The sequence below is a fragment of the Vombatus ursinus genome, unplaced genomic scaffold, assembly GCF_900497805.2.
Source record: "Vombatus ursinus unplaced genomic scaffold, bare-nosed wombat genome assembly UNPS02014793.1, whole genome shotgun sequence".
NCBI lineage: Eukaryota > Metazoa > Chordata > Mammalia > Diprotodontia > Vombatidae > Vombatus > Vombatus ursinus.
In genome coordinates this window covers 252,758-274,504 of record NW_020954571.1, presented here as the reverse complement: position 1 = coordinate 274,504, position 21,747 = coordinate 252,758, and the positions used below count along the sequence as shown (strand labels likewise).

Sequence of the window (21,747 nt, the reverse complement as noted above, 5' to 3'; positions counted from 1 at the left end):
GATCTTGCTCACTCCAGCACATGTCAGGGTCATCTTTGAAGGGCAATATTACTGGGATAACTGAAGGTATATCCATCCTATTGTAAGGTACTGCCTTAGTACTTTATACCATCTAAGAGCCACAGGGAGGTCCTGATTGCCACTCGCAAGGGACAAAAAGTGTGCACAACATTAATTCTGGGTTAGGTAGAGAATCAACCTTGTGGGTCATCACTCACAAGTATAGACAAGCTCTAGTCTCAGCACTTACTGCTTTAAGTTTCTCAAGAATATAATCAATAGGCTATCCAATAGAGATTCAGAAAAGTAAACTTTTTAAACCAAAAAACATACCTTTTGATTTTTATATCATAGTCATTCTCAGTGATATTACTTCCCCACCCCCTCCACACTACCATTTTTTTCTTTCAGCAAAAAAACAAACAAACAAACTGAAAACCAAATACCAAAACAGTTAAGTAAAATGTGCAGATAAAGTAACTGTGTCTGACAGTGTTTGGAACATTCAGCATCCATAGCTCACCCCACTCTGCCCCACAATTCTTTACTGAAAGGATTGAGGTACATTTTATTATCTATTCTCTGGGACCAAGATTGGTCATCATGATTACTCAGAATTTAGCTTTCTTTTATTGTATTTTTCTTTTACATTATTGTAGACATTGTGTATATTGTTCTACTGGATCTGCTCAGTTCATTCTGTATCAGTTCACTCAAATCTTCACATGTTTCTCCAAATGAACTGTTAAGGAACAATAATATCCCATTATACTCATATTCCAAAAATTTCTTGGCAATTTCCTATGGCCACGATTGTTGGGCATTCACTTTGCTTCAAGTATTTTTGTTGCCAAAAAGTGCTGCTATGAATACTTTGGCATATATGGGACCTTTCCTTTTCTCTTTGATATCTATGGGGTAAAGTTGTAGTATCACTAATTCAAAAGGCATAAACATTTTATGACTTTTCCCACTTAATTCAAAATTGTTTTCCAGAATGGTTGAACCAATTCCAACCACAGTGTATCAATATATCTATTTTCCCACTGCTCCCCACTCTCACTCCCAATCTTGAGTATTTTAATTTTGTCTTCCTTGTCAAGTTGATGCTTTTTGTATTTTACAAATGAGAAAAGTGAGGCTCAGAAAAATTATCACTGGTTCTATATAGTGATGAAAATAGACATATCACAATACCAACCAGTGACACTGTAGCGTTGCATTGGCTCTACAGCAATTATCTTTTGATTTGGCTAAGTAGTCCTGAAAAGTAGATCCTGAGATTGTTGAAAGATTTTTTTTTGAATAGAGGAAGAAAAAAATGAGGAGGGAAAACCATGGAGAAAGGACAACTCTTAAAAACGAAACCAAGTTAGGTTGTTTGTGCAAGTTGTAATTATTTTAATCATGCTTACTACCAACAACCAATTATATTTATGTAGCTCAGCAACATTTTCAAGCCTCGCTCTGTAAATATTCAGGGTAAGTTATCAGCAATTCTAGCCACACAATATTCTCTTAATATTGCCTGCCATGTTGGTATATTCTTCCTCAAGGATGATCCAAGGTCACAGTACTCTCAAATGCTATGAATCCCAGAGGCAGAAGAGCTTGGGTCCCCTATCCACCACTTCACTTATGAACTTCCAGCCTCAGGTTACAAAGAGGTCTGGAATGGCAAGTGTCTGGGTCCTTCCCTCACTGGGATTTCCTGTACCAATGAAATTGTAGGTCTGGTAAAAAAAAATTGAAGAGGTACAGAAAAATGTTGTATGGTAGTGAGGATCTGCCCTCTCTCCCTCCCTCCTTGCCACTCCCCCTGAAAAGCTTCAGGCATCTTTCAGTAGAACTGTGTGCTGTCCAATTCTCTTCCAAGTCAATCAGGACCAATAGCCATCTGGTCCTTTAAAAAATACCTTTTAGAAAGGTAGATTTGACAGCCTCCTGAAGTTACCCATTCCTATATTTTATTTCAATGGCAGCTGAGAAATTCTCCTTTATGTCTGACAGTAGCCTTTCCTGTTTTAGTTTATATAAATTTCCTTTTGTTTAGTTCTCCAACAATGTAAAAAACCAAGCTAGTCTCTTCCTCTTCAAAATTTCCTAGGATTCTTTGAATTTGTTCTTTGCTTCGTGACATTATGTCTTGCTACCCCATCTCCACACATTTTAGACCTGTAATTTCACTGCTGTTGTGAACTTCTCAGTGTGGAACCTTCCAGCATCAATGTGGACTTTCTATTCCCCTGTAACTTATACTCTTGGAGAGCTGCCTAGATCACTAATTTGTTAAATGACTTGCTAGTACATGTCAGAGACAGGCCTTAAACCTAGGTCTTCCTGACTCTGAGGCCAGCCTTCTGTCCACTATATTGCTGTTCATTCATAGGCTCATAGATTTAGAGCTAGAAGAGAGCTCAGAGGCCATCTAGTCCAGTGTCCTTATTTTACAGATTAGTAAACTGAGGTCCAGGAAGTTTAAGTGACTTGTACAAGGTCATGTAGGTAGTAAACATCAGAGGCAGGATTCGAGCCCAGGTCCTCTGACTCCAAAGACAATTTTCCATTACAGCATACTTAGTTGTGAATATGCCATAATTCTGGGGCAGCTAGGTGGGACATTGGATAGAGCACCAGCCCTGGATTCAGGAGGACTTGAGTTCAAATCCTGCCTCAGACACATAACACTTACTAGCTGTGTGACCCTGTCAAGTCACTTAGCTCCATTGCCTAACAAAAACAAAACAAAACAAAACATGTTATAATCCTTACTATGTTAATCACTAGCTTAAATTTCTTTCAATTCAACATATATTTGTAAGGTCAGGGGTTCTCTATTTGTAGCATGGACCCATAGATAAATTTTAGGGAGTCAATGACCTTGAATGGGAAAAAAATTCTATCTTTATTTTCACTAACCTTTGGTTCTCTTTGTGATCCTATGTATTTTATTTAATTCATTTAAAAGCATTTACCTGAAAAGGAGTCCTAAGCTTTACCAGACTGAAAAATGAGTCCAGGACACAAAACTTATCTCTCCATAACAGGTATTGTGGATGCAAAAACAATTAAACCACCTCTGCCTTCAAAGAGCTTACGTTTTACTGGGGTTGTTGGTGGTCAGTCATTTTCAGTTGTGCCTGAATTTTTATGACCTTATTTGAGGTTTTCTTAGAAGAGATACTGGAGTGGTTTGCCATTTCTTTCTCTAGCTCATTTTACATATGAAGAAACTGAGGCAAGCAGGGTTAAGTGACTTACCCAGGATCACCCAGCTATTAAGTGTCTGAGGCTGGATTTGAACTCATGAAAATGAGTCTTTCTGATTTCAGGCTCAGTGCTGTGCCCTGTATGTGCTGGGGGGATACATGTATAAAGATAGGTATATTAGAAGGCATGGAGTGAAGGGGACAAGGGAAGAACCAGATAAGCTGCTCTTAGAAAACTGAGGTGGGAGATAAGTACTAACAGTCATAGATATCAGGGAAGGTCTCATAGAGGAGGTGACAACAGAGTTCAAACTTAAAAGAAGATAGATTCTGAAAGGTGAAGATAAAGAGGGAGACTATTCCAGGAATGGGAAATGACATTACAATTCAAGGAAAAAAGGGATGAATGACAAGAGGCAGCTGGGTGGCACAGTAGATAGAGTTCTGGCCTCTGGAGTCAGAAAGACCTGAATTCAAATCCTACTGCAGACATTTACTAGCCATGTGAGCTTGGGCAAATCACTTACTCTCTTTCAGCTTTAGCTTCTTCATGTGTAAAATGAAGGAGGTGCACCTGATACTGGCTTCTAAAGTTCCCTCCAGGACTAAATCTATGATCCTGTGATCTTCTGATGCATTGACTGTGGTGGTCAAAGAGTTAGGAGGTTTAGGAATTTATATCTCTACTTAGAGGCAAAGGGGAACCACTGAAACCTCAAAGTGGGAAGTGACATGGTTGAAGTTGCACCTTAGGAAGATGATTTTGGCAGCTGTATGAAGAATAGTCTGAAGAGGGAAAGAGACGGCAGGCAGGTAGAACAATTAGGAGGCTAGGACAATAGTCTAGTCGAAAGGTGATGAGGCTCTGCACTAAGGTGGCGGCTTTATGAGTCAAGAAATAGGGATGGATGCAAGAGATGCTGTAGAGGAAGACTCAATGGGACTTGGCAATAATTTATTAAAAATAGGGATTGATGTAGAAGGAAAATCAGGGTAATTCCAAAGTTATAAACTAGAATAATTGAGAAGATGGTAGTATTCTTAATAGAAATAGTGAAGTTTGGAGGGGGAAAGGATTTAGGGGGAGAAGATGATGTGTTTAATTTTGGACATTCTAGGTTTGAGATTTATCAATAAATTAATAAAGATTTATTACCTATCTAGAGTACTGGCACTGCACTAGATAAAAAATTAAATAGTCTTTGTCTTCAAAGGGCTTCCATCCTGTCAAGGGAAACAACCTGTAAATGTATCAGGAAGTGCCAAATATGTACAAAATAAACACAGATTAATCTTGGTGGGGTCAGAGAGGCACTGGTAGCTAGGAAGATCAGGATAGGTCTGATGTAGAAAGTGGTGAATTTTAAAGGAAGCTAGGGATTCTATAAAGTGGAGGGGAAAAGTGAGCAAATTTTGCTCATGGAGGACAGTATGATCAAAAGCTTTGAGGAATGTCATGTGTCAGAAACAAGTAGACCAGTTGAGTTAGGGCGTAGGAAGGAGAGTAATGCATAATAATTCTGGAAAGGTAGACTGGAGTCAGATTGTGAAGGTCTTTTAAATGCCACACATATATGATCTTGGAAGCAACAGGGAGCCACTGGAGCTTGTTGAGCAGAGGAGTATATGGTCAAACATGTTTTAGGACAATCATTTTGTCGATTTTGTGGAAGATCAGAAGGAAAAGAAAGAGATTTACAACAGAGAAACCAATTAGAGGCTATTGCAATGGTCCAGGAAAGAGGTGATAAAGACCTGAAATAAGGTGTTGGTTGTGTGAGTGGAGAGAAAGAGATAGATGTGAAAAATAGCTTGTTTAAGGTTGAAAAGGCACCAAGTATCAGAAGAGATAAGAACCCAGGTCTGCTGACTTTAGTGCTGTGGCTTCTTTCGATATTTCATGCTGGCTTCGAGTTCTAAATTCATTATTTTATGATCTTATGATCTAGGTGAAGATATCAAGCAAATGGTTGGTGATATGGGGATGGACACCAGAAAATGTACTAGAGCTAGATATGTAGATTTGGGCATTATCTGCGTTGAGATAAAAATTGAATCCATGGGGGCAGATGAAATCACCAAGGAAGAAAATGTAGAGAGAACTAAAGGAGTTCAGGACAGAGCTCTGGGGGACATGTGTTTATGAGATGGAAGATGGATGAAGAATGGGAAAAGGCCATAGAATGGGGCAGTTAATCAATCCTGGTAACTTGTAAGAGAGCAGTTTCAGTTGAATTTTGGGGGTGGAGGACAGATGGCAGGGGGTTAATTGAGGAACACATGAGTGTTGAGGAAGTGGAGGCAATGAATGTAAACTACTTTTTTCAAGAATTTGGCATTGAAGGGGAGGAAAGATTTAGTGTGGCAAACTTCTTAAGAATATGTATTACGTCCTTTTTCATATCTATATCTCCATTGATGAGAACAGTGTCTTTCATAGAGAATTATTGTTATTCAGCCATTTAAATCATGTCCAACTCTTCATGACCCTATTTAGGGTTTTCTTTGCAAAGATAATGGAGTAGTTTGCCATTTCCTTCTCCAACTTATTTCACAGAAGAGGAAACTGAGACAAATAGGGGTAAGTGACTTGTTCAGGGTCAAACAGCTAGCAAGTATCCAAGGCTGGGCTCAGGTCTTCCTGACTCTAGGCCTGGTGCTCTATCCACTGTATCACCTAGCTGCCCCTTCACAGGGAATACATGTTTAATAAAATTTTTCATTGAAATGAACATAGAATAAATGTTTGGCAACATCCAAATAAAATTATTTCACAAGTTTGACTTTGGTATTGAAGTCAGCTTTCATTTATCTAGGGGTTTACATTAATCCACATACTTCAGTGTAAAGAGGAGGTCAATACTATTCCCAGAAACATTTTAAAAAGTGTGAAATTATCACTTCAATATTTAAAAGTATTTTTGTGAAACAAAGTCTGACTCCTGGGCCCCATTGTGGCATAGAGGTACTCTTGGCCTCACTAAAGCTCTCCAAGGCTATATTAGTAGAGACCAAGCACTGGCAGTTTCTACCATGATGGAAAGACTTTCAGTACAATCCTGGGAATAGACTAACTTGGTTTTATGAAGAGTAGCCTAGCCAGGTACAAAGAGGCTTACCATCAGTGGGCTGGTCACTTGGTATTAAATTACTTGGTTATGGCAACCCATGTAAAAAAAAGAGATATATGATAAATGACTCTCAGTCCTACTGATTTTTGCTGTTATTGAGGCAGTGTGGTAAAGAAGGGAAGAGGGTAGAGGGTGATAAGCATCACACAGTTTTATGTACTGTAATTCTAAATGTGTAGTCCTTGTTCAGTGATCCAATGAGTGGACATATTACATATGAGGGACTGTAATTCTTGAATCCTGTGTCTAGTCCAACCATGAATTACTAAAACAACCATCAAAATTATTCAAAGAATAAAAATAAGAAAAAGAAAGCATGCCATTTAAAACATCTCCAATAAGATCAAATTAAATGGCTATTGATAACCAAAAAAAGAGATGGGTAGAAGAAAGGACATAGAAACTAATGCTAATTTTTAATGGAAGTTTAATTGATGTAAGTAAATGGCTATTCTGTTTTTTTGCTTTTTGGTGAGGCAATTGGGGTTAAATGACTTGTCCAGAGTCACATTGTGAGTAACTATCAAGTGTCTCGGGCTGGATTTGAACTCAGGTCCTCCTGACTGCAAAGTTGGAGTTCTATCCACTGCACTATCTAGCTACACATAAATCACTATTCTGAGGTAATCCAAGAACCTAAAATCAGCAAACACTTGACTTATTTATCAAATTGGTGGGTGGCAGCCAACGCTTATATTTGTTAAGAATATAAAATTTTTTTCATAAAACATTGAAAAGTAGGGGAGAGTAAAACCCAGTTTAGAGAAAGCTTGATGAGAGATCCAACTAAGCAATTCTTCTGAGGGCATTTAAGAATGAAACTGGGAGGCAGAGCCAAGAAGGTAGAGGGAAAGCAGTGTCCTGCTTGAGCTCTCCCCCAAACCCCTCCAAATACCTGTACAAAAATGGCTCCAAACAAATTCTAAAGCAGCAGAACCCACAAAAAGACAGAGGGAAACAAATTTTTGGCACAAGACAACCTGGATGGTTGATCAGAAAGGTATATCATGCTGGGCGGGGAGAGGAGCGCAGTTTGGCATTGGTGCACAGGCCACAGCGACCCTGGAGCAGACCTCAGAGGACTGAATCACAGCCAGCTGTGGTGGTTTCCAGACTTCTCAACCCATGAACACCGAAGACAACTTAGAAGGTCAGTGGGAAAAGTCTGTGACTGCAGTGAGAGAGAAAAGCTATGTCTCAAGTGCAAGTCCTGAGCCCGGCCCAGGGCCGCGACTGCCTCCTGAGCTTCTGGCCCAGAGACTGAGGGGGAATTGAGTGGCTGATTAGAGGGAGATTGTAGGGATATCTTTGCCAGTGCTGAGGCAGGAATCTCTTGCTTTTCCCCTGCTTGAATCTGGGTCACAGTTCTGAGGGGCGGTCCTGGGCCAGAAGGAGCACTGGCATGGTGGAGCTTGTTGTGGTGGTAGAGAGGAAACACCTCACCCCTTATCATACCACCTGAGGGTACCTCTGAATACAGCTGTACAAACCCCTGAAGCTTGGGACAGTACATTCTCCACATTGGAGGCAGACTCTTACCTTAACAAAGAGTGTAAAACTCAAGTAATTGGCTGGGATCATGAGTAAGCAGCGCAAAAAGAGTCAGACTATATTATCTTACTTTGGTGACAAAGAAGATCAAAACACACAACCAGAAGAAGACAACAAAGTCAAAGCTCCTACATCCAAAGCCTCCAAGAAAAATATGAATCAGTCCCAGGCCATGGAAGAGCTCAAAAAGGATTTTGAGAAGCAAGCAAGAGAAGTAGAGGAAAAGCTGAGAAGAGAAATGAGAGTGATGCAAGAAAATCATGAAAAACAAGTCAACATCTTGCTAAAAGAGACCCCCAAAAAATTGAAGAAAATAACACCTTAAAAAATAGCCTAACCCAAATGGCAAAAGAGGTCCAAAAAGCCAATGAGGAAAAGAATGCCCTAAAAAGCAAAATTGGCCAAATGGAAAAGGAAGTCCAAAAGCTTACTGAAGAAAATGCTTCTTTAAAAATTAGGATAGAGCAATTGGAAGCTAGTGACTTTATGAGAAATCAAGACACTGCAAAACAAATCCAAAAGAATGAAAAATTAGAAAACAATGTGAAATATCTCATTGGGAAAACAACTGACCTGGAAAATAGATCCAGGAGAGAGAATTTAAAAATTATTGGACTATCTGAAAGCCATGATCAAAAAAAGAACCTAGACATCGTCTTTCAAGAAATTATTAAGGAAAACTGCCCTGATATTTTAGAACTAGAGGGCAAAATAGAAATGAAAAGAATTCACCTATCTCCTCCTGAAAGAGATCCCCAAAGGAAAACTCCTAGGAATATTGTAGCCAAATTCCAGAGTTCCCAGGTCAAGGAGAAAATATTACAAGCAGCCAGAAAGAAACAATTCAAATATTGTGGAAACACAATTAGGATAACACAAGATTTAGCAGCTTCTACATTAAGGGACCACGGGGCATGGAATATAATATTCTGGAGGGCAAAGGAGATAGGATTACAACCGAGAATCACCTACTCAGCAAAACTGAGTATAATCCTTCAGGTGAAAAAATGGTCATTCAGTGAAATACAGGACTTTCAAGCATTCTTGATGAAAAGACCAGAACTGAATAGAAAACTTGACTTTCAAATGCAAGACTCAAGTAGAACATGAAGAGGTAAACAGAAAAGAGGAATCATAAGAGACTTATTAAGGTTGAACTGTTTACATTCCTGCATGGAAAGATGATATTTGTAACTCATGAGACCTTTGTCAGTATTAGGGTAGTTGGAGGGAAAAAATCATGTGTATACATATATATGTGTATATACATATATATATATATATGTATATACATATATAGATAGATAAATAGATAGATAGATAGATAGAGGGCACAGGGTGAGTTGAAGATGAAGGGGTCATACCTAGAGAATAAAATTAAGGGGTGAGAGAGGATTATACTAGGAGAAAGAGAAAGGGAGAGATAGAACAGTGTAAATTATCCCACAAAAAACAGAAAAGAAAAGGCTCTTACAGTGGAGGGGAAATGGGGGAAGGTGAGAGAGAATGAGTGAATCTTATTCTCATAGTATTTGACTTAAGGAGGGAATAACATACACACTCAATTGGGTATAGAAATCTGTCTTACCCTACAGGAAAATTGGGGGGGAAAGGGACAAGAGAGTAGGGGAATGATAGAGAGGAGGGCAGATTGGGAAAGGGGGTAATCAGAAGCAAATACTTCTGAGGAGGGACAGGGTCAAAAGAAAGAATAGAATAAATGGAGGGGCAGGATAGGATTAAGGGAAATAGAGTAGATTTTCACAGCATGTCTACTATAGAAGTGTTTCGCATAACTGCACATGTATAACTTATATTGAGTTGCTTGCCTTTTCAATGAAGGTGGGTGGGGAGGGAGGAAGGGAGAAAATTTGGAACCCAAAGTCTTAAAAACACATGTTTAAAAAAATGTTTTCACATGCAACTGGGAAATAAGAAATACAGGAAATGGGGTACAGAAATCTATCTTGCTCTACAGGAAAATAGAAGGGGAAGGGGATAAGAGAAGTGGGGGAGAGAAAGAAGGGAAGGCAGACTAAGGGAAGGGGTATTCAGAGACCATCTTGGGGTGGGGAGAGGGGCGAGATGGGGTGAAAATTTGGAACTCAAAATCTTGTGTAAGTAAATGTTGAAAACTAAAAATAAATAAATTTATTGATAAAAAAGAATGAAACTGGGAGAACAATAAACAACAACAACAACAACAAAAAAAACCTTTTGATAACAAACTCTTGGAAGCTGCAGCCACCACATTTGCACTCTAACATCACAGTTCTGGATTTGCTTATAGAAGAAGAAGAAATGGTACTAAAGAGAAGAAAAAGAGGGAAAGCAGCTAGACTGGACCAAATGTATATAGAGGAGAACCATTCTGGAGGTAATGTAATTGTGAAGATATTCATAAGGTACATAAAGAAAAGTGCGGAAGAAAAAAACTCAGGTCTTATCAATACTAAAAAAGAAAAAGGCAACTTAGAGAAAAATCAACAATTTCTCAACTTTTTCAACTATGTACACATTAAAAAATAAGATACACATGCATCAAAGGCATCCTTGATGAGAGCATTAATAGGTAAAAGATAGGCTTTCACAAGTGATACTTCACAATAGATTACATCATCACAATTTTATGAAAAGATGTAGACAGTACAGTTTTTACTATTAATTATAAAAAGTTTCTGATTTGGTAGTGCAAAATGTCACCTTAAAGTTTCTTTTCTACCAAGGTTTCTATGTTCGTTATAATTTTGCAATACTCCTTGGAAGACAAAGCAATAGAGAGAACCTTGTTTGATGAATCCCTGATCATTAATCATAGGCCCAGAATAAAATGGGGAGAAACATGGTCTCCAAAAGTGTTTGCCACTGTCACGAAAGGCTCCAATGCAGAGTCCAAGATAAGAAGGATTCCAACAGATGGAAAGATTCTAAAAATGCTTGTTTTTGCAGAAGGTATTATATTGGTTTCATCAAACTCCAGAATGCTGCAGGGCCTCCTGAATGAGATCCATCACCACTCAGAAGAATTTGGTCTAATCATCCACAAAGGAAAAACAAGTGAATGAAAAATGCCTATTGTGAAGATTGTGACATACAACTAGATGGACATATAGAGCTTATACATCTTACAGATCTTGGACAGACACTGAAAAAAGATAATAAGTTGGGCCAGGAATTAAATACATGGAGGAGAGTGAGCTGGATTGCTTTTGTAAAATTAAGAAGTTCCTTTGGTAACCTCAGACTTTTCCCTGAAACAAAAACCCTTTTAAAATGTCAGCTTGGAAAAGGAAATGATCTAGTCATGTGATCAAGAGAGAGATGACTGATAGCCAGCCAATGTGCTCCACTGTTATCCTCAGGATGGCAAGAGAAAACAAGGAAGGCTTCCAGCACTTTGGGTAGATACTCTATGGAAATTTTACGGGAGAACATGGATAAGACTCTTATGTCATGGTCAGGCACTGTGATCACCACTGCTGGAAGAAATAACCATTTTCAGTGAGCTCATGAGTCCATTTGAATATTTGAGTTAAATTAAAATTAAATTAAAGTTAAATTAGAAGCTGAGACTGCAGCCTGAGCTCAATTCTTATTTATTTCAAGAGCACCGCTATCTTTCTGACCACTTGGGTTTGCACCTGCAATTCTTCCCTTCCTTCTCCCCCTCCCCATAAGTACCAACTCTTTTGGGTTCTTCCTTCACAATATTTCTAACATTTCTCCCTTTCTGTCTAATGGCAACTATCCTACTTCAGTTCCTCATCACTTCTCATCTAGTCTGACTAGTTCAATAGCCTCCTAATTGATCTCGCTCACTCCAATCTCTCTCATCTCCAGACTGTCAGATAGCTGGCAAACTGACATTCCTAAGGTGCAGTTCTGACCATTTCCCTCTGCTGCTCAAGAAACTTCAGTTTTTTATCCCTATTGCCTCTAGGATAAAATGCAAACTCCCTTGTTTGGCAATCAAAGCCTTTTATAATTGGCTTATTTCACATCTCTTCCCTTAACACACTATATTCCAAACAAGTAAATCTATAGGGTGTTCTAAAATCTTCATGAAGCTTAAAGCTGGATTAAGACATTTGGAATACCTTGTACTTCCTGTTTCCTGTACAGGATATTCTGCCTTCACTCTTTGTACCTTTGCCCAGTCTGATGCTCATGCCTTAAATGCTCTCAACTCTGCCTCTTAGAATTCCTATCTCTTCCATTCAAGATTTAGCTCAAAAGTCACATCCTGCAATGAGGCCTTTCCTGATCCCTACCCTTTACCCCTGCTGTTTGTTACGTTGCATATATGTAGTATATTGTATTTACTTATCTGCATACATTTTTATTTCCCTTAATAAAATGTAAGCTCCTTGGCAGGAAGAGCTATTTTGACTTTTTTGTTTTTTGTATCCTTGGTACCTGGAATATAGAAGATATTTGATAAATTTATATTGAATGGCATTGAATTCTAAGCCTGTCCCAGAGGAATAGAGATAGAACCATTTATACAGGTCACAACTATTCATTTGTACAATAAGATATACATAGAGAAAAAAAAACAATAGTTGTTTTCTAGTCACACACTAACCCTAATCACTGATTGAGCTTTGACCCTGGACACAGCCAAGGCTCTGGCCCTGGATGCAGACCTATTCCCTTACTTTATCCAGATATCTCACAAATGCTGTTGGTCACAAGGGGGATGGGGTAGGTATCCAATGAGAGTATTGATTACTCAGTCCATCCCTCAATTTCTGGAGACACAGCTCAAGCTCAAATCCTATTGATACTGGGTCAGGAGCATCCAGAATGACGAATAAAGGGTAGCAGGGCAATAACATTGTACAGATCCAAAATAGGAGAGACAATTTTCCTAATGTGGATCTAAGAGACTGCATTATTCTTCTATTCTCCTTTCTGACTATAAATTATAAAACTATTAAATTATAAATATTTTCTATTGGCTCAATTTGGCCTGTGAGTGTTTTTTGTGTTTATACCTGGTGTAGAAATTTGTTTTATCTTTGATTGTGCTCAAAAAACAAATAAAAAAGCTCAAGAACTTGATGTTCTGGAAGATGCTCTTCAGGAATGAATAGAATATTCATTTCAGCAAAGTCATCCACCTGTTCCCTTTCTTTAAGAAAAACCATTGGCCAGACTCTGAATTGTGTGCATCATAGGTGAGGAGCTATCATCCATTACTGTGCCCAGGACAGTTACTAAATTCATATGTTATTATCATGTTTGCACTTCTCTTCACAAGATTAATCCTTTGTTTTGAGCAAGAAGTTCTATCTCCATTGAAGTCATTAGCATTCATGAATGAATGATACTGTTTGAATTTCCAAGAGTATATTCAAATTTGCAGAAAGATTCTACTGGAGAGTAGTTTCACCTAGTCCAGTGTTTTAATTCAAATCACATATTTGTCTTAAATTTATACTACTAATATATTCATACTGCTACAATGTGATTACACATTCACACAAAGAAAGCAACAGATACATAATAGGAAACAGTTGGGGGAGAATTGCAAAGAAACCTTGAGGTCCCTGGAAGGTTGGGATACCTTTCCAGTTTGCAACTTTATTTTACAGATGAGAAAACTGAGCCTCAGAGATTAAATATTACTGGTCCAAAGTCACCCAGGAAGATGGTGGCAGAGCTAGGATTAGAATCCAAGTTTCTTGATTCCCAGGCTGGTCCTCATTCTCTTATACCATAATGACAGGAATATCTATTTGCAAACAAATTGATATTAGATATTTTGCAGTGACTCCCTAAGCCTTGCTCTAGGGCTCCTTACTACATCTAAGATTTGTAACCCCTAGGCTATGATATCTCCAGTTGTCCCTTCTTGAAATCTACTGTTGCCTTCCCACCTCCCCACTACTTGATAATAAGTAAAACAACTATACTTTTGCCAGGATACCCTGGGGTGAGTTCTTTCTTGGAGATGACAGAAGGTACACAGCAGGAGTACAAGTGAAGGATAGGCCAAAAGGCAACTCATTTGATGTAACCAACCCATCTCTCCTCAATCTGGGTAGGCGGTCCCCATTCCCAAAGTTTCTAGGTTGTTGCTTTTCTTTTTGATATTTCTGGCAGCCTTTGGGGGACCCCCCACTAACCCCTTCTTCACAAGTAGTTGTTTGAAAAAATATTTTGCTTCACTTCAACTCTTGAGGGCAAAAGTACTTGGTATTGGCAAGCCAATCTTTTATCTATTTTCAACAGATTAAAAAGGTTGGAAAATGTCAGAAAAAAATTTCTCCTCATTGAAGAGAATGCTTTTGACCCTCTGTTAGACTTGACTTCAGTATTTTTGCGTTCCAAATACATCAATCTCCTATAATTTTTTTAAGGAAGCTTCTCCATCATGGACTCATTTTTTTCTAATCTGCTAATTGTGATTTTTAAATTCTAAATTGTGAGCTCCAATTTCTGACTTATATTTAATTCCTAATTTCTTATTTCTTTTTGAAACTATTATGCAGTTTGTAGTTGATCTATGCTCTCTGGGGAGTCCATAAGATTCTGTTTTCCATCAGGCATTACTTCACTTTCCTTTGTTATAATATTTGTTAATAGAGTTACATTCTCTTTGATGTTTTATTCATTCTCCTTTTTGATTTTCAGACCCTTTTTTGATTTATTTGTTTTGTCCACTGGTTTTTTATTAAGACCTTTTCTCTTGATATCTTTGATGTTGCAGCCCCCTCCTCTGACCTTTTTTTTTTTTTTTCATTCCACCGTGACTCACTCTCTAACTTCTCTCTTTTTACAAGTAGGTAGACTCCAGAGACTGGTCTGCAAAACTTCCTCAGCCTTGTTGTGCCAGGTGATATAGGGTTTTCTGGCCTGGTTCCTGCCCTGAATAACCTTTGGGATGACAGCCTGACCCAGATGCTTTTTAGTCTCCCTTCTTTCAGGCCCATCACAGTCATGAATGCCAGAACCCTGACCAGATTTCCTCTGTTCTCCTCCTTTCCTTTGTGTGGCTCAGTAGAATTAGCGTTTGCAATTTTTGTGGGATTGGAATATGGGGGTATTCCTGCAGAGTCACTGCAGTGTTGAAAGGGTTCTTGCCCTGGGGTCATCCCCGAGAAAGCCTTTGGGTTTACTTATATTCCGGCTGCTGGTCCACAGAGGCTGATGATGGAGGGGTTCTGAATGAATGCTCTAAGTATTAGAGTTCTCTGATAAGAAATCATAATAAGGATTTTACCCTTTCAGGTAGTCTGAGGGTTATTTTCTTTTATTTTTTCTTTTTTTGTGGATTTAGCTGAAATTTATCTACATCTGATGTTTAATTACCTATCCCCCTTTTATGGGGGGGGGGATTTGGAGATTCAGAAAAATGACTGATCCATCATATCAAAAGTCTCTGATACATCATAAGTAGAACATGTGTGCTAAGCTATTCTTCTAGCAATGGGGATGGGATTCACCAACCCATCTAAGTTTTCTCATTTAAGTCTTGTGAACAAAAGCATATTTTTGTGAGATAGCCAGTCAGGTTGGATATTAGTCCATGCCCGGAGGCAGTTTCAATTTCTAGCCATGATTAGGGATCATTTTGTGGTTGGGGTTAGGGTTCAATCTTTTTTATGTGATACAATGCTGTTTATATTTTGAGAAGGGGAAGAGAGAACATAAGGATCCAATAATTTCATTGGTATAAGGAACTTCTAGTAAAGAAATCCTCTTTACCAATGCAGATCAGCAATAATTCTGCAATATATGTGGAAGATCTTTAGAAAATGTTAATTTAACATGTGGGATGCTAATTATTAATATAACAATAATAATAAAGCATACTTAAATAATAATAATATTTATTATACTTAAATATAGTAATATTTATAATAATATAATGCTTAAATAACAACAATAATAAAAAATATACTTAAATAATAAGTATACTTTCTTTCCACAATTTTAGATATTTCACTAAATTATTTAAAACATAACAGATTCAAAGTATCCTAAAGAGAAATTTAAGAAGTGTTTGGGCAAAACCCTTTGCCTATGATGATGGTATTTCAGGATAGCAATTAACTGCGACCTTCCTAAACCACCCCTCAGGGACACTGTCAAAGGTAGAATCGTTGGTGGCAGAGTCCATGTGACTGACTTTAGGAAGTATTTCTGACAGAATAAATTGTATCCCAGAGTCTACTCCCTACTTTGTAAAATTAATGATGATCCAGACTTCTGAAGGTCTCTTTTGCTGAACACCTTCCTGGCCAGCAATTTCTCCAGGATTTAATCTCTCCAACTCAACAACAGGTAATTAATAACCTTCCCTCCTCCTTCCTTTTTTTCTGTTCAAACAAGAACAACAAAATAACCAGCTATGATATCTAAGGATTTGCTTCCCATTCTTTTTTCATTAATCTGTCTTAAACTGATCCAAGTTCTCTGAGTGAAACACTGGTGTTTACTGGGCAATTTTATCACCATTTACCTATGTGGGTATATTAAAAATCACATACCATTACCAGCACTGATGCTGTAGTAACAATTGTTAATTCTGTACCCTGAGTCTGTAGTGACTCACTATAGCATATGTTTTTATTCCCACTGGAAAATAATAGCCTTTGGCCCCCTGGAAACACACTAATAACTGGACATGGATTCTGAATAATGGCACTATCACCACTTCTCACATAAACTTGGGGATGTTGATAGAAGAGGGATTATGGAGAAGAATTGACTAAGAGAAGAAAGATGTAGCAAGAAGTGGATGGAAAGTAAAGACCTGAATGAAAAATGGTAGTGAGAGGCCATTCGTGACCAAGGAAGTACCCAAGAATAGAGCTAAAAAGCCCATTTCTTGAAATAAGGTTCTGGGGGAGGAGAAACAAAGGGTAACTTGAGCAATTGTTTGCTTCAGCAGGCACACCCTCTTTCTCCCAACTGAGACTCATGTGTCTGGTGGAGATCTAGAACTTAGCAATAGGTGCAGGACTCAGTGTGATGTACTAAGAAAAGTAATGAACTTGTTTGGTGTTGGTTGTGTGACTTTCAGCAAGTTATTTTAACTACCTAAACCCCAATCTTATTATCTATAAAATAGGGATGATGATAATTTCACATGATCTATCTTGCAGTTGTTTTGAGGAAAGATTTTTTTTTGATAAATCTTAAAGTTTCTACATAAATATGAGTTATGATCTAGAGTCAGATGTCTATGGCAGGGAGGATTTAGAATCAATGATCTAAAGCAAGGACATTCATACTCCTGAGATTGAGTGAGTGAGAAGAAAGAGCATGGAGAAGGAATATTGTTTGGTAAACTCATCCTACTTAAGCCTACGTGAAGCTACCTTTCCAGTTGCTCTAATTTCAATTGAATTCAATTCAGTTCAATGCTACACCCCCCCCCCCCATTTCTCCTTTTCCTGGTCAGGATGAGAGGTAGAGAGTAGTTCTTGTTCAAATCATCCAGATTCCTTGTCCCTTTCCCTACCCCTGCTTAAAACCCTTCCTATTTTCTCCTTCCCTGGGAAGGGCAGGAAGAACATATGGGGAGAAACATGAGTATAAAGATCTCCAGAGAGGATTTCAACCTGAACAAGGTGGAGGCCAATCTTATTAAATGCCTCTGTGGATTGCCTCATCTCTGGGTAATTAGGTTTGGGGAGAGAGAAAGATATCCAATTAGTGTTGCCAATTCCTTGTCTTCACACACAGGCTGTTAGCAGTGAGTGAACTAGTAAAAGACCTCAGTTATAACAATGGTTTTTTTTTAGGGGGGGTCTCTGTGTGTGAGGCATGCTGATTTAATTTATAAAAGTAAATATAACTGAAGGCAGAAAGACCTTTGTTTTTTTGCCTTGGGCTTTAGATATTCCAAATCTGTTTCAGCAAAATTTAAGCCAAACTTAGCCACTGAATTTCCCAGGAAGATTTCTGAACCACTCCCCTTCTTTAATCATGATGCCACCCCCACATGCTGAATATACTACTACATGAGCTGTATGCAAAGGGATACAGTTGCTATAAAATTAGTCAATTGGCACAAGGCTCTCACACCTACCAGCAAACCTTTCTAAGAGTAGGCTTGGAAGCTGAAATCACTTTCCTGATTTATCACCTCATTCTGTCACAGTCCCTAGTCTGCACAGGGTTATCATCATTCCAGCAGAGATTCACATTTAGAGAATGAGTCACTGTCCAGTGCAACTAAGAAAGTTAAGTAGTCATAAGTTAACCACAGAAAAGGTTTCTAGTTTTCCATTGGTCCCCTCTGGAGTTGTCTGTCCTCTTCATTACTTCTTCAGTGATACAATATAAATGAACCCAATAAACATTTTTATTGCAAGACCTTATTATGTTCGAGGGACTCTGAATGTCTTCATGCTGGTAGCTGGTCAACTATAAAGGAGGAAAGCAAGACACTAAAGAACCACAAGCCAGCAACAACCCCAGGAATGTTGTTGGAAGCCCCAAAAGTTCACAGAACTCTTAGGCTTTCAATGATTATTGTTTCCAGTCCATACTCCTCACTATGGAGGGGAGGGAGAAGGCAAAGTGAGGGAGGAGAGGAAGGAGAAGGAAGCATCAAAATTGTCAGGTGGCTATTAAAGTTATACTTCATTTTATCAGGATAAAATAAAGGATTTGATGGTGTCATTCCTTCAAAAAATGCAAAAAAAAATTGACCTTTTAAAATAAAGATCTGATGACAGTATGCATTCCTATTATACACAATTTACTTAATGATTTTATTGCTTAGAGAGGAAGTTTGTTTACATATTAACATTAAAGGATGTCAAACACAATCTAGCCAGCAAGTCTAGATTTGGAACAACCATGGGCACAAGCTAAGAGAGTCTTTAGCAGCTACAATCATTGCCAAATATTCTAGTATAATATGATTCCTTATTATACATTCACATACACCACAGGACATTTAACATGCCCAAACTGTCCAGATCTATCCAGTAAATGGTGATGTGACACATAGATGTGACACAGAGATGTGACACATAGGGCCTATAACCCAGAGATCAGCCTCTTCCTGCTATATCCTAAGACACATTTCTACTTAATCTCACCCCTTTTCTACTGCTACTCTCCTATTCCTTTCTTTCCCCTCCTCCCACCACAAACAGGGAGAAGAATACTTCACTTATTTCAGCATTGTCTGGGTCAGAAGGCATGGCCCATGTGCATGTTCTTTTCACCAGCCAAATGTAAAAGATACAATTATATAAAATGCTAAAATGTACATTTGTCAAACAGCCAAAGTCCTAAGCACTGTTCAGAAGAGATAGGTGCTACCGTCCTCTTTCACTAATATCTGAAGAACCCCTATGGTGGTGGAATTGTTTTCCAGAATTCTCCAAGTCACAACCAAACAGAAAGCTCAATGGATTTGAGACAATTTAATAAGTTATCCAGAGAGATGAATCACTAAATCTTTTTTTGGGGGGACGATAAAAGCACAACTCCACAGTGTACATATAAGACTACAGATCTGCACCAATATAAGAAGGAAAATAGTCAAGAAAACCCAAGACAGCAACAAAACAAATCTAACACTTAATAACGTTGGATTGGTTTGAATAGTAGTTACACAGAAATGCAAAATGTTCCTCTGGCCACTTAAATATAGGTCAGAAACTGGGCATTTGCTCTTAAAGAATTTTCTTTATTACCAGAGCACATTAATCCAATCAAAATTAACCATTTAGATGAGATGATCTCTGAGGGGACTTTCAGCTCTAAATTCTATGGCTCTAATTGCATTAAAATAATTTTTGTTCAATGTATTACAGTCCAATCACAGTTACCAAACACAAATCAACATTCATTTGTGACATGTGATTGAACATTTCATCTCCAGTTACAATGTTGTTGTTGTTGTTTTTTAACCTAGTTGTGAACAAGTTTCTTGTGGCTTCTTTGATTCTTTCCAAAGCACTGACATTAATTTTAGTGATGGGTAGGGTATTCTAAGAGGTCAATTTATGGCCTTCAAAATCAATTTTCAACTTAAGGAAAGTAAATCTTGAAATCTTTAATCCAGTAAACTGCGTAGCCCCTGTTGAGAGAAAAAACTACCCCTCTTAAACATATTTATTTAATTTTGAGCGCAGTGGAGTGAATCAGATCTGAGAATCTGACAGGTACCTACCACTTTAAAAGCACAATGTAACTAAAGCATTTCTGGGCTAGAGAGACACCATACTAGCTTTTGTTCCCTGACAGTATGACTTAAAAGATCACTCATATTCATACAAGGAGGTAAAAAGCTTTTTATAATTAGTTATAGAGTGCTAAAGTGTTTATCAATGATAGCTATAATTTTTTGCCAGAAACAAACACTTAAAAATTCTCCCCCCCAAAATTATTCTGCTAGTTTATCAGCTGACATTCTGTCAATCCACTTTACATTAAATTATTTTTCTAAGCTACCTCTTCTGACTCAGTTCCTGCAGGACTCAAGTTTCATTTGTGAACCTACATGTAGATGAGTTGGGGGGGTGGAGTCGAATGAACTTTCCTAGGCCAGGTGAGGAACCTAGCAATCAAACAGGTCAATTAATATGTGACCAAGTTCCCAAGTCTTGGGAACTACTAATTCCATGGCCAATTTTAAAATGTCAGTAACACAAGAGGCCACTTCTTTAAGGCAAAAAGCAAGACTCTTTTCTACTTATATTCAGGTCTTTGTTAGACACTCCCCCTTCTCGTCTGTCTTCGCTAAAATTCAAACGCCCCCAAAACTTTAAAGGCATATCTAGGCAGTGCTTTGAATGCAGTAGAGGGTGGGAGAATACAATACAAAGGTACACAATTTCAGCACCATGGACAGAACACAACCCTCAGCCTGCTCAGGCCAAGTCAGTCCAACCCAGGACTCAGCACTGCTCAGAGATCGCACAACACATCTTTATCCCTCCTCTCCCCCAATACCCTGACCCTGGCACGTCCTTCTCCCTGGCTCGACCCCATTACCTGTCGTCGTTCTGGAATGATTGGTCTCCCAGTAGCAGGTCCCGGAAACGGTATCGAGGTGGCAAAGGGAGCACCTCGGAGTCCATGTCATTCATTTTGAGGGAGGAGATGTCCAGGAGGACCCCGCTCCGGCTGCCGCTGCTTTCTCCACCACTGCCCCCACCACTCGGCAGCCTGCACGCACAGACAGTGAACACTCCACTCAGAGAGGCTGAGACTTTATTACCAGCGCTCCAAGTCCTGACCCAGCTCGGCCCAACCCAGCTGTCCTTCCGTCTCCTGACTCCGGGTACTTCTCAGGCGGTGGTAGCCGTTTGCCCTCCTCCCCCTTCCTCTCTTTCATTTTCCCTCCCTCTTTCTCCCACCCCACCCCCTCCGCGCATTGCAGCGAACAGGGCTCTGGCCCCCAGTTCCGTGGTGGCGCTCCAAAACACAGGTCTCCCCGCCCCTTCTCCAACAGGGGAGCCAAGAAAGCTGAGAGAAGGATAGGAACCAGCCCTTTTCAGTCACATACACACCCCTCCCCTACCCCCACCCCAATCCCTAACGGAGATCATAGGGAACTCAACTCCTGGAGGGCATCTTCTTCATAGATCTGCTCCTCCCTTCCCTTCCCAGGCAGCTGGGGAGTGGACACAGACGTGTTTCCCTCCCTCGTGGCCGCCTTCTTTCCGAAGCGTGGAGTGAATTTGGGAAGCAAAAGAGATAGGAGTAGGGAGAGGAACTGGGAGCGGGAGGCGGGGGCGGGTACCGAGTGGGGAGGGAGCTTAGCCCTCCTGGTTCTCTGCTGGGTTGCTTCCGGCTCCTTGGCCGGTCACGGTAGGGAGATTGAGAGGAGGGGGAGAGAGAGAGAGAGAGAGAGAGAGAGAGAGAGAGAGAGAGAG

At 39.2% G+C, this 21,747-nt stretch overlaps 1 protein-coding gene across 4 annotated transcripts in view; it reads right to left on the bottom strand.

The window, feature by feature from the left end:
- Positions 1 to 20,974, bottom strand: part of KCNT1 (potassium sodium-activated channel subfamily T member 1) — a 186,531-nt gene extending 165,557 nt beyond the window's left edge. For all 4 annotated transcript variants that reach the window (XM_027869623.1, XM_027869624.1, XM_027869625.1 and 1 more), the window contains exon 1: positions 20,864 to 20,974. In XM_027869623.1, the coding sequence (XP_027725424.1) occupies positions 20,864 to 20,958 (95 nt within the window). In that variant the 5' untranslated portion in view covers positions 20,959 to 20,974. The remainder of the gene's footprint in view (positions 1 to 20,863) is intronic.
- Positions 20,975 to 21,747: the final 773 nt, after the last annotated feature.